General features: G+C 45.6%; 1 protein-coding gene across 1 annotated transcript in view; it reads left to right on the top strand.

Moving 5' to 3' along the window:
- Window positions 1-13,235, top strand: part of cep68 (centrosomal protein 68) — a 73,524-nt gene extending 60,289 nt beyond the window's left edge. Inside the window, exons 7-8 of the mRNA XM_084321141.1 lie at window positions 10,372-10,579; window positions 12,296-13,235. Of these exons, the coding sequence (XP_084177267.1) occupies window positions 10,372-10,565 (194 nt within the window). The 3' untranslated portion in view covers window positions 10,566-10,579; window positions 12,296-13,235. The remainder of the gene's footprint in view (window positions 1-10,371; window positions 10,580-12,295) is intronic.
- The last annotated feature ends 965 nt before the right edge of the window (window positions 13,236-14,200 follow it).

Genomic DNA, 14,200 nt, shown 5'->3' with positions numbered 1-14,200 from the left:
TAAACCGAATATATATATTTATTTATTGATATATATTGCATAGTATTTGTATATCGTTTGATATCCCTTGTATATTCCTTGTACATATACACGGAATATCCCTTTAGCCCAGACCATAATATTTCATTCTCCTATTGGACAGCGGTCCACCGGCGCCAGGGACCAGCCTCCAGAGTCAGGTTCAAAGTCACCGTCAAGACATGTCTGGACATGCCCGGCCTTGCCCAGGGATACGCGACAGAAATGAGATTGGCACTAGTTTGTTCACCGTGCATATAAATACGGCGCAGGTGAATACAGAAGCACTTAGTCTTAGTCTTACTTAGTCAGAAGTCAAGAGTTACCCTATAAGTTGAAGCCTCACCCACGATACAACGTGCGGTGAAGTATGGCCTGTTTTGGCCCCAGAATAGAGCATTGAGACCGCGTGCGAATTAATAACTGAATTGTCAGAGTTTGGCGCTATACTGTCGAGTGCGACATATTTCTATTAAGTCAGTGATAGTCTATTTGTGTATAGTGTATCGTGCGGCTAAAGTTCTACAGTGACCAGCATCCCCAACGCTTCCTCGTATTAGCTAGAGTTCTTATCCAGGCTGGGCTGCTTTCATGGCGCTTTCACCCGAGGAGACCTAGACGAGAACCGTGTGGACATGTACACTGGATTAATCTACCCGACGACTACATAGCCCTTTGCGGCTGGAATATATTTGCTTTGGTCCCGTGATTTATGGAGCGGAGAATCGCAGACGCCTGCACGTGTTGGATTTACCCCGCTAGGAGCCAAGTCGAGTCGGCGCCTCAGAGAGCCTGAGGCCGGCTAGCTTTCTTCACTGTGGAGCTACAGTCTACGGAGAACAGCTGTATTCGTCTGTGGATCAAGAGGCTATTGCACCGTCTCCTGTACCTGGAGTCTCCTTAGTCATCGTTGACCAGACTCTCTACTACCGACAGATCTTCTACCCCTGCTGGCTTACAACCAGGGGGACCCTTCCAGTATCTCCCGCTATATTACTAGTGTACCATAGATATAATTCCCTAAGATTCAGGTTGTATAATTACCTCCTGCGTAACCAGAGAATGGACATTCATTGTTGATTTGCCTACGCACATTCCTTTGCCTTACAAGTGCATTCAAAGTATATCGAGAAGTATTATGTACCTTTTGCTGCAATAAATACTTAAAGACAACTTTGATTGGAACCGGTTCATTGTGGGAAGTGTTCATTATATTTATATATCATGTACTGTATGGCCAGTAATTAAAGTACATAAAGCGGTAGTGGTTTAATGATACCATACTTATCAATACAGTCAGGGAATTGTACCCCTCAGTTACAATTGGTCCTTCGAGCCGGAGGGTAACTAGTGTAATATTAATATAGTGGTATTAATATTGACATGGCCTATGATGAACACTCCACAAAACGGTTCTCCTAAAGTAGATCGCCCGCAGCGTAGACGGCAGACACCTCAGTACTTAGAGGATTACGTTGCCAATATACTACCTAGCCTTCTACAGACGGTAAACGCGGAAAAAGTAGATAGTAAAATTATGTCCGACCCTATCGCCCAGGCTACCCCGCCAATAGAGGCCCTAGTGGGTTCTAACGTAACTGACCAAGCTCACGGTAGGGACCAGGAGGGACCTGACACGACTTTACCCCCCGCCAAGACCGAAGAAGTAGTCCCCGGAGAGCTCCAGGATAAAGACAGCTCTCCAGGGATGGAACTCTACCCGCTACAAGAAGAGGAGAGCACCCCGGAGATGGATCTCCAGGACTCGCCACAGGAGAACAGATCTCCAACGAGTACTGCCGGGAGCCGATCGCCTCGACCGGCGTCTTCCCCCAGCGAAGCGGACAAGATGCTGGCACAGGCACTCATCGCCACCCTGGCAGCCTCCACCGAACGCGATCGACTTCAAGCGCAACAGACGCGCGAGCGCGAACATTCTGCAGCCGAGCGAGAGCGCTTCCAGGCGCAACAAAGGAGTGAAGACGACCGCATAAGACTGGAGACCAGACGCCTTCAGACGGAAGAGAACATTGAAAGAAGCCGCGCCGATGCACAGCACGCCGCCGCCAATGCACAGCGCGACGTCGCAAATGCACAGCTCCACGCCGCCCATGCCAGCGCCAATGCCCAGCGCGACGCCGCCAACGCACAGCGCGACGCCAGCGCCAATGCGCAGCGCGACGCCGCCAATGCCCAGCGCGAAGCAGCGCGCGACGCAGCCCATGCCCAGCGCGAGGCAGAGCGCGACCGGCTGCAGGCGCAGCTGATGGACAAATTGGTTGCCATGGCGACACCCCCTCTCTCCGCACGGAGCTCCCGGAGATCGTCACGACAAGGGTCTAGGACGCATTCCCCTACCCGACCAAGCGACCCGGGACCCCGCCAACAGGAGGATCCTGTCCACGTCTCCGAACCCCCTTCCCGGCCGGTCCATACGAGACCCAGCAACAGGGAAGAACCGGACCACGCCGAGAGACTGAACAGAAGACTCCAGGTCCTAGCAGAGGAAGAGGAGGAGGAAGAGGAGGAATGTCAAGCCGACCAGCAGCAACGTGCTCTGGACCAGGAGGCCCAGTACAGCCCCGACCAGCAGCAACGTACTCTGGACCAGGAGGTCCAGTACAGCCCAGACGTCAGCCCAGAGGCACTGCGCTACAAACCCCCGACTCAACTCACGGGTGAGTTTGACGCACCGCCAGCCCAGAGGAACAGCACCTGGGTACCCGGCCCTTGGTACCCACCAAGTACCAGCCCAAGACGACACGTAAGAGGAGACTCGCCTAGGAGGCCTCTCCCCCAACGCTCACCGATGTGCCAGTCATCCATGGCATCGTACCTTGGCACACCGACGTTCCCGGACTTCACACACGAGAACAGAGCACAGTACACAGAGCTACGAATGTGCTTAGAGACAATGATGTCCGATGTAGTTGATGAACCGTACAAATATGCTATCCTACTGAAGCACCTCAAGGTGCCCCCGAGCGCACAATATAGCGCTGGCCTATGCCACCTCTACTACCCCATACACCGCGGCTCTAGCAGCACTCGACCAAAGATATGGACGCATATGGGACTACGTAATACAAGAGATAAGGCATATTGACCGCCTACCCCCAGCCACAGACAATCGCTCACTAGATGACCTGTCTATCAAGGTACAATCCCTGGTAGGGATGCTGGGGGCGCAAAGAGAAAAGGGTATGCACGAACTGTACGCGAACTCTAATGTCGAGAGGATTTTAGAGAAGCTTCCGCCCGCCCGACAAGAGCGCTTCAGGCGGCAAAGAGACCACCGTGATCCTAACGGTCCCGAGCCATCCCTCCTAGACCTAGCCGACTTCCTGGCGAGAGAAGTCAACAGCCTACGGTTGGATACGTTCATGCGGAGCACACCAAGCTCCAGAGAGGGACCTAGGAGAGCAAACGATGGCCGCAGATTGGTGACCGTCATGCACCAATCAGAATCAGTACCGAGCAGCAAGAACCACAACACCCCCTCGACGAAAGAGGACCAGTGGAAGATTGAGTGCCAGTACTGTGAGGGAGAACATCGGCTGTACCAATGCGACACTTTCGGGAAGCTGACCGCGGACGAGGTGAGTCAGTGGATCAAGGACCACCGCCGCTGCTTCCGCTGCGCGCGCAGCCACCTAGCAGCTGAGTGCCGCTTGAAGAAGAAGTGCAGCAGGTGCGGTGGCACCCACTTGGAGGTCCTGCATGACATCAACAGGCGTCAGACAGGACAACAGAGTGGGCCCGTCGCGGTAATGTACCATGCCGAGGCGGTGGCACCAGTACCGAAGAGCCACCAGACCGCTCCCTACTGTACCTACTGCGACGGCGGACACTGGCTGGCACAGTGCGCCGAATATAAGACACTGAACCCCGTCCAAGTTGACCAGTGGCGTGAGGCGGCCCAGGCGGGCACCGCTTACCGCGCAGGGGCGGCCCAGGCGGGCGCCGCTTACCGCGCAGCGCGGTGCGGAGCCCACCAGAAGATCCAAGGCAACCGACCAACAGGAGTGCTCCACATTGACCAGCATAGCGGGACCCCCCGAGTGCTCCTCAAAGTGGTCAGAGTGCTCCTGAGTCACGAGGACAAGGTCCTGGACACTTACGCCGTCCTGGACGATGGGTCTGAAAAGACTCTCCTCCTCGCTTCCGCAGCAGCCCAGTTGGGCCTGCGGGGTGTCAAAGATACCATGACCATACGCACCATCAGAAGGGACCAGAAGACCATAAAAGGTGAAAAGGTCTCCTTCAAGATAGCAGCGGTGGACCAGCCCGAGAAGCAGTATAGTATAACCAACGTCTTCACCAGCCACGACATAGGCTTGACTCAGTACACCTACCCCATCCCACAGCTGATGGCTAAGTATGTGCACCTACATCAACTACCTATACCGCTTATCGACGGCGCCACACCGACCCTGCTCATCGGCTCCGACCACGCGGACCTCATTCTCCCAATTGAGGCGGCCCACATCGGACCCAAAGGATGCCCAGTCGCGGTTCAGACCCGACTGGGATGGACGCTCCAGGGCCCCCTCTACGGACTTGACAGTCAACCCACGTCTACACGCTGCCTACACACAAAGGCGAGCGACACCGGCCACTCCCTCGTACAGCAGAGGCTATTGACATTAAGCGAGAGGCCCGTGAGAGAACCGTGGGCACCAGAGGGAGTTCGGAACTCCACCCCCCTCAGCTGCGCTCCAGACGTAGCTGACCTCGAACCTAGCACCCCAAGCGACTCCTTGATGGGGCGGCCGGGACCGGCCCCTCCTCAGACGGGGTACAGAGCAAACAAGAGAAACAGACGGAGGAGGAGGAGGCACAGCCAAGCACAGATCAAAGCAGTCTCAGGCCCGCTTCCTCCTAAGCCCCCCTTCATCCCGTCCAGTCGTCATGACCATAGACCAGTCACTACCCCGAGCTGCGTGGCCGGCCGGCCGCGTAAGCAAAGTGACCACTGGTACCGACGGAAGGGTCAGAGCGGCAGAATTGCTCGTCCAAGGGCGGACCTACAACAGACCCGTGGCGAGGCTGATAGAGTCGCCAAGGCTCCCCGACTCGCTTAATGACGACCATGACCCCATGACTTTGTGAACTGCCCGACCCCTCACAACAGACATTGAGTAGTGGACAGTGCGGTTAATCTGTCTCTGCTTAGCTAATTAGGTGGGACTAATTAGGGGGCGGCTGTTACAAAGGATCAGATTAAACCGAATATATATATTTATTTATTGATATATATTGCATAGTATTTGTATATCGTTTGATATCCCTTGTATATTCCTTGTACATATACACGGAATATCCCTTTAGCCCAGACCATAATATTTCATTCTCCTATTGGACAGCGGTCCACCGGCGCCAGGGACCAGCCTCCAGAGTCAGGTTCAAAGTCACCGTCAAGACATGTCTGGACATGCCCGGCCTTGCCCAGGGATACGCGACAGAAATGAGATTGGCACTAGTTTGTTCACCGTGCATATAAATACGGCGCAGGTGAATACAGAAGCACTTAGTCTTAGTCTTACTTAGTCAGAAGTCAAGAGTTACCCTATAAGTTGAAGCCTCACCCACGATACAACGTGCGGTGAAGTATGGCCTGTTTTGGCCCCAGAATAGAGCATTGAGACCGCGTGCGAATTAATAACTGAATTGTCAGAGTTTGGCGCTATACTGTCGAGTGCGACATATTTCTATTAAGTCAGTGATAGTCTATTTGTGTATAGTGTATCGTGCGGCTAAAATTCTACAGTGACCAGCATCCCCAACGCTTCCTCGTATTAGCTAGAGTTCTTATCCAGGCTGGGCTGCTTTCATGGCGCTTTCACCCGAGGAGACCTAGACGAGAACCGTGTGGACATGTACACTGGATTAATCTACCCGACGACTACATAGCCCTTTGCGGCTGGAATATATTTGCTTTGGTCCCGTGATTTATGGAGCGGAGAATCGCCGACGCCTGCACGTGTTGGATTTACCCCGCTAGGAGCCAAGTCGAGTCGGCGCCTCAGAGAGCCTGAGGCCGGCTAGCTTTCTTCACTGTGGAGCTACAGTCTACGGAGAACAGCTGTATTCGTCTGTGGATCAAGAGGCTATTGCACCGTCTCCTGTACCTGGAGTCTCCTTAGTCATCGTTGACCAGACTCTCTACTACCGACAGATCTTCTACCCCTGCTGGCTTACAACCAGGGGGACCCTTCCAGTATCTCCCGCTATATTACTAGTGTACCATAGATATAATTCCCTAAGATTCAGGTTGTATAATTACCTCCTGCGTAACCAGAGAATGGACATTCATTGTTGATTTGCCTACGCACATTCCTTTGCCTTACAAGTGCATTCAAAGTATATCGAGAAGTATTATGTACCTTTTGCTGCAATAAATACTTAAAGACAACTTTGATTGGAACCGGTTCATTGTGGGAAGTGTTCATTATATTTATATATCATGTACTGTATGGCCAGTAATTAAAGTACATAAAGCGGTAGTGGTTTAATGATACCATACTTATCAATACAGTCAGGGAATTGTACCCCTCAGTTACAGTACTCTACTATTTTTGTATCACAAACAGTGCTGTATATGTACAGTTTATTCCCCCTCAAATGTATATACTCTATTATTACTATATATACTCTACTATTTTTGTATCACAAACAGTGCTGTATATTTGTAGACCTCTTCCAATGTACAGTTTATTCCCCCTCAAATGTATATACTCTATTATTACTATATATCCTCTACTATTTTTGTATCACAGACAGTGCTGTATATTTGTAGACCTCTTCCAATGTACAGTTTATTCCCCCTCAAATGTATATACTCTATTATTACTATATATACTCTACTATTTTTGTATCACAGACAGTGCTGTATATTTGTAGATCTGGTATGTCATAAATGTCTAGTATATTTGTAGATCTGGTATGTCATAAATGTCTAGATGTAACATTACTGTCTATCTGTATGTCATGTTATGATGAATTGAAAATGGGGGACCCTGATGTAAACAAGACGAAAGTTGTGTATGTCGTAAACGAGAGAGAGAGAGAGAGAGAGAGAGAGAGAGAGAGAGAGAGAGAGAGAGAGAACATTGTTAGAAACACTACACTTAAACACTTCTTGAGGCACAGTCAGAACTGCATTTTGGGTCAACAGGCTGTCATCTTGGGCACTTTCTGTTTTATCAATGAGTGGTTTTATCAACCACTCTTTAGAAGGGGTATGGGGTGCAATTGTCTCCACAGACTCTTCATTGAGATCAGTGTGAGACTGAGAGACTTGGTTTTGAGAGGAAGTGGGCCGCACATGTCGGCTTCCACCAGCAGGGGCAGCACATCTTGCTTTAGCTTGGCCACTGGTCCATCTCTTCTTCTCCATCCTCTTCCTCATCCTCCTCATCACCATCCTCCTCTTTGTTTTCATCATCGTCGTCCTCTTCTTCAACCTTGACAACCTAGGATGGCTTAGAGTAGACGACAGAGTACAGCAACTTGCAATGGGCCTGGTCTACAAGATACACTACACGACCAAGGTACCCATGTACATGTCAAAATACTTCCCAAAGGTCAGTGAATACCACGATCACAACACCAGAGGGAGCTCCACGAATCATGTTAAACCCAGATTCGGCTCAAACAAGGGACTAAACACGTTTCGCAATTATGCCACATCAATGTGGAACGCCCTACCCAAAGCTGTAAAGGAATGTGAATCACTACCCACTTTCAAAACCACTCTCAAAGAACACCTACGGGAGACTGCAATTCGAAACTGGCCCCTGTAAATGTCTAACCCAACCCCCTCCAATGTACAGTAAATGACCAAGTATGGTTTTGTCAATATTCCAATGTACAGTTTTGCTTGTACAGTTGTACAGTGTCCCCCACCCACCCCTCCTACTCCTAATTTTTTTTTAATCTCAATTCCATAAGAACGTAGAATACACATTTACAGACTTTTTTTAATATGGTCCATTTGCATGTTCTTGGTATCTGATTCTAGGGACATCTATGGATCTCAGGGAATGTATTCCCAGTGTCAGAAACACTGGGCTAGATCCACAAAGAATGGATTGCAAGTTGCACCCTTACTTACAATTCATTATGAATTGAAAATGGGGGACCCTGATGTAAACAAGATGAAAGTCTTTCTCTGGTCTGCATCCCCTTAACAATTGTGTGTATTGAGCCATACTGTATTGTACCCATTCTGCAATCTTAATAAAATGTTCATTCAATCAATCAGTGATTGATTGAATGACATTTTTAGTAAATTGTAATGAACCAAATGAGAATATCAATACAATTTTTTTTTATCTTTGACTGTGAATAACACCATGCTCAAATTGACCAGACCTGAAAAATCTAAGCAAATTAATAGATGGAAGATGATTAAACAGAAGGTTTTGTAGATACAGTACTGAATTCTGCCATTCGGACACATGCAATTTGAAATATGATTATAGAATATAGAATATCAGGCATAAAATGGTTATGCAATTAAAATGTGATTAATTAGATTAATTAATTACAAATCCTGTAATTAATTAGATACATTTTTTTAATCGCCTGACAGCACTAGTATGTATATATATATATATATATATATATATATATATATATATATATATATATATATATAAATACATATAAACATATAAATATTTAAAATCCAAACCCTAGTCTGAATTCCTCTTTTGTTCTTGCATGTCCTTCCTTATTGCACTAGAAGAAATGGTGTCACTAGATACTCTAGCAGCCCATTGAAACCGGGAAACACATTTGTGTGTATATGCAGGCTATATAATGCATTATTAGCAGGCGTTTTAGGTCTAAATGGGCTAGACAAGAATCATTCACTCAACAATGACATCAATAACAATACTAGACATTAAAGCATCACGTTAGAGCACATCAGAACATCTCTGTGCATTCAGTGGAAAGCTATCCGCCTGCAAGCTAGTCTAACTTAGCACAAATGAATGGAAGTGGATACGGACCAGCTAGCCTAGCTGTTGGCCAAAAACACCTCTCCCGGAGTACATCACTGTTGACTCGCTGCCTCGACCCTTGAAGTGCAGAGGAGAAGTCAGCGAGGGCATGTTAAAGGACTAATGAGGACGTGAGGACGTTCAGCTTCAACATCTAAAACCCTTCTTCAAGTAGCATCAGCACACTAACGATTCCTCATTACATTACATGACTGGCTTAGGTGTTGGTGTGAATGCCATCTTGACCCGAGGCTTGCGTTTCCAGCTGGCGAACAGTGAAAACTTGCTTGCCTGCTTGGGGTCCCAGCAAGGGTCAGTGCAACAGTTAGTATTGGTGTACAGAGGTCTGTTGTAGTGAGCTAATGTAACTCTATACCACAGTCCTCTCCACTGACAGAAACAGGAAACGCGGTGTGAGGAGAATGCAGGCATGCATGCTTAACATTTCTTTGCTCTTTCAGCCTAGTCCTATTTGCTACTTTCACGTTTCATTGAATGAATGAAAGTATAAAAACAAAAATATATCTGTTCATTTGACATATACAAAAGATAATAAAAAAAAGACAACAAAAAGAGAAACGGATAAACAAATCATAGTTTACCCTGTTCGAAAAAGGAGTAGGAAGAAGTATACACTTTTATTTTATTTTTTATTCCTACACCTTTTTAACTCAAATTATATAATTCTATTCTATTGTTAATTATGTATAAATGCTGTATCTCTATACAATCCAATACATTTATATATAAATATATAATATATATACTAAATAAATACCATATGATATACATCATTTCTTCAATTTTTTATTTACATTTTACACATACTCTCAATCAACACACTTCCTCTTCCAGATACCCATTTAAGAAAGAAATGTGTACCGGTACATCTTTTTAAACTGATTTATGTTTGTACTCCACCCCACAGATTTACATGCACACACTATTCATTTAGGTTCTGACACTGAGTTTAGCTGAGAAGTTTAGCTCTCCTCTCAGATTATAGCCACCTTTCCCTGAACATTTTTTGTATATTTTTTGGCAACAGGTTATTTCTGGCTTTGTACATGATTTGTGATGTTTTAAATTTGACCAGATCCATACATTTCAAGGTGTTTGATTTAAGAAACAGTGGGTTTGTGTGTTCTATATATCCTACCTTGTTTATTGTCCTTATTGCTCTTTTCTGTAATATGCATATTGGCTGTAGGGTGCACTTGTACTTATTTCCCCAGACATCCACACAGTTAAGACAGATACGGTCAAAACAGTGAACATTCCTTTCACACCAAATGGTATATCGATTTGTTTTCTCTCCGTTCCTCCATCCATCCTTTTACAGTTTTGAAAGACACCCTGGCTCTCATCGAGAGGCAGTCCAGAGCCTTGGAGACCCACACGGAGCACCTCTTCTCCTCCATCCTGTCTGCTATGGACAGCCTGACGGGTCAGGCCAGAGGACCAGAGCCCAGAGGGGGGCTGGAGACCGGGGCAGGATACCTGGAGACGGCGGAGGTCCAGAGGGCAATGTTGTGAAAACAATATTCATGGTATGTATTCAGGCATATAATGTCATACTGAATGTACAGGCATGACATATTTGATGCAGTTTATGTGGGAAAATCTGAACCAATTTTGAGAATACACACCACAAAATTAGATGAGGGCATGTTCAACATCCTGATTTAGTTTGACGAGCTATTGTAATGTTCAATTAACGTTAATGTTAGGTTAAGGGTAGGGTATGGTAGAGCTAAGGTAAGGGTTAAGTTTAGGATTACGGTTAGGGTGAGGGTTAGTTAAAGAATGAATGTACATCTATGTAATCTCCCCATATTTCACCCAAACATAAGTATGTGTGGGGGAGGGGGGGCGGGTGGTCCTGGTCACATTCCTAATGTAGCTATAGCTCCCTCTAGTGACACAGGATGGTTTCAATCATTCATTGCCTGGGATAACCTAATGTTCACTCCTCTTGTTTCGATAAGAGTTGAAGTTTGGACTCCCTCACTATGTTGGGAGTGAAGAACTGAGTTTAACCCTTAATGTTGGTTGAACTGTACTTTTAATCATCTCCCAACTCCTTCCTACTCGGAGTTAATCCATAATCTGGCCAGACTGATTGATTGATTGAAAATTGTATTAACAGATTGCAGAATGGGTACAATACAGTATAGCTCAATACACACAATTGTTAAGGGGATGCAGACCAGAGAAAGACTTTCGTCTTGTTTACATCAGGGTCCCCCATTTTCAATTCATCATAACATATATGACATACATGACATACAGATAGACAGTACTGCTACATCTAGACATTTATGACATACCAGATCTACAAATACAGTACTGTTTGTGATACAAAAAGAGTCTAAAAAAGAGAGTATATACATTTGAGGGGGAAGAAACTGTACATTGGAGGAGGTTGGGTAGGTGGGATGGGGTTGGGTTGGGTAGGTGGGGGGGGGGAACTACATTGGAGGTGGTTGGGTGGGTGGGGGGGGGGGGGGGGTTGGGTAGGCGGGTGGGGGGGGAACTGTACATTGGAGGGGGTTGGGTTAGGACATTTACAGGGGCCAGTTTCGAATTGCAGTCTCCCGTAGGTGCTCTTTGAGAGTGGTTTTGAAAGTGGGTAGTGATTCACATTCCTTTACAGCTGTGGGTAGGGCATTCCACATTGATGTGGCATAATTGCGAAACGTGTTTAGTCCCTTGTTTGAGCCAAATCTGGGTTTAACATGATTTGTGGAGCTCCATCTGGTGTTGTGGGCATGGTACTCACTGACCTTTGGGAAGTATTTCGACATGTACATGGGTACCTGTGTGGTGTAGTGTATCTTGTAGACCAGGCCCATTGCAAGTTGCTGTACTCTGTCGTCTACTCTAAGCCATCCTAGGTTGTCAAAGTGGGCAGGGGTGAGGTGGACCATGGTTGATGCATGACCTGAAGAGGTTAAACAAAACCAAAACATAGATTTTTGAACCACCTCAAAATGATGAGGATGGTTTCACTTAGCACATACTCTCACACGTTTGCAGCTGGGAATGATGATGATGATCAGTTAGAGATGCTCTTACTACTAATAAACAGTATCAGGCAAACCCGTAACTGTTAACCCATCAATTTCTAGCTAGTACCGTTTGTTTGCCATTAAATAAGAGCGGATAAAACATCATCATCACCATCAACACATTTAATAAGAGCTGATAAAACATCATCACCATCAACACACTATCACTGAAAATATATTTTGTTTATGTTCCAGGGATGGACGTTATGGTGGAGCAGATGATGACATGGAAATAACCTTGACCACAATGAGAACCATGACTGTTGTCTTGTCCATATGTTGTGCTTTTGTTTTGGTGAAGAGCTTTCAGAATGTGTCTCTGAAGAATTTATGTTTGCCTCATGAAGTATGAAGTTTACTTGTGCTTTTGTTTTGGTGAAGAGCTTTCAGAATGTGTCTCTGAAGAATTTATGTTTGCCTCATGAAGTATGAAGTTTACTTGTTTTTTGCTGAACAACACTAGTAGTAACCTAATGCACTTTTGCTACAGATACCATTAGTATTATACTGTATATATATTTTCTAAGACTTCAGTTCAGCCCTTTTCGATCATTTGTTTTTAACATTTTGAATGTAACATGCTCACATATTTTAAGTAGCTGTGTTTTCTGTCAGCCATTTGTAGAGAAATCCTTTTTGTCTCTGCAAACAGAGACAGGAAATCCTGCTTGTCCTAATCCATGGCCAAAATACCCACTTCTTTCTACCTACACATGCAAGGTTTTGTCCATCTTCGAAGTCAAATACACACAACTGCATTACATGCACTCCATGTAATCAGGTATTATGTGGTATGGCATTAATCTGACGGCAGCTTAAACCAGATGGGCAGCTAAACACAGGATGTGGCTACTGGCTACTTCACTTAGAATCACCAGCAAGGGACAACTCACTCCCCAGCACTGTCTCCTGATTGATCTCCTGATCTGTCATGAATACAGGGCATTCTTACCTACTTTTGAGGAGTATTCATATTAAAAGTGCATTTAAACATAACCACAGCCTTAAATTAGATGCTTTTTGTGACGTTTAACAGGTACAACATCAGTGACAATTTTATAGAACTGCTTCAACCACTTAAAATAAGAAGGCTTTGTACCTGAAAGGCTCAACCCTTTTTATAATATTGTAATTGTCTCACATTCACACATTAAACCTGGTTAGAATAATAATCTTGCCTCTTCTTGTCTATGTGTGCCCCATAGCTCTCCCTTCAACAGAGTTCTATGTGGCTCAGGTTCTACTAAATGCTGAGTTATCAGGAATATAGAGGCCGGAGATTCGTAGGATTTCCTGTAGGATTCTGCTGACTTGTTTGCACTGGAAACTAGGCCACGCATTAGCTGCTTAGGCTCCCGGTTGAGGTTAAAGGACTAGACCAGTGCTTTTGACATGTGGGTTCCAAGTCATTCTTGCCTTCATACAATTTCTTTTTACTGTTACTAGGAACATTATTTTCTGCCGATTCACCACTGCAGCCAGAAGCTTCCAGTGTATCTGATTCACCACTGCCAGCGGCTTCCAGTGTATCTGAAAATGCATCTTAAAACACCACATAAACGTCACATTTGTCTAAAATGCCATGCTAGCATCTTCTGTGTCACTCCCTTTCTGAAAGGTTTTGTCATCGTGATACAATACAGACTGAGGAAGTGTCCTTTTTAGACACTGTTTCACAATAGAGCAGCTTTTCAGGGAAACAAATGCACCTCAGATGTTAGCAGGGCATTCTAGTCAGATGTACTGACTTTCATGGGTTTATAAATGCAGACCTACAAAGTACAAATCTTGCAGGTCCAACTATTTTAGTTAGTATATTTGTTTCTCTGGCCGAACTAACGTTAACGTTATTAATCCTGCGGCCGCACTTTATTTAAAAACAGACGATCAATGGAAAATTAATACCCATGCTGTTTGGTCCTTGTGCAAGACTAGAAAGTGGGGATCTTTGATAAAACACCTGCTATCAGAAGAATAGACTGTCAGAAAAAAAGTTAAAACTTTGACTTTTTAGTACTTAAGTAGATTTAAAAGTAGAAACTTTTTAACTTTTACTCAAGTGTGTTTTAGCCAGATACTCAGACTTTTACTTGAATACGA

Source organism: Notolepis coatsorum (assembly GCF_963971535.1).
Source record: "Notolepis coatsorum genome assembly, chromosome: 9".
Lineage (NCBI taxonomy): Eukaryota > Metazoa > Chordata > Actinopteri > Aulopiformes > Paralepididae > Notolepis > Notolepis coatsorum.
Note: the sequence above shows the minus strand (reverse complement) of the source record. Positions and strands in the feature narration are given on the sequence as shown.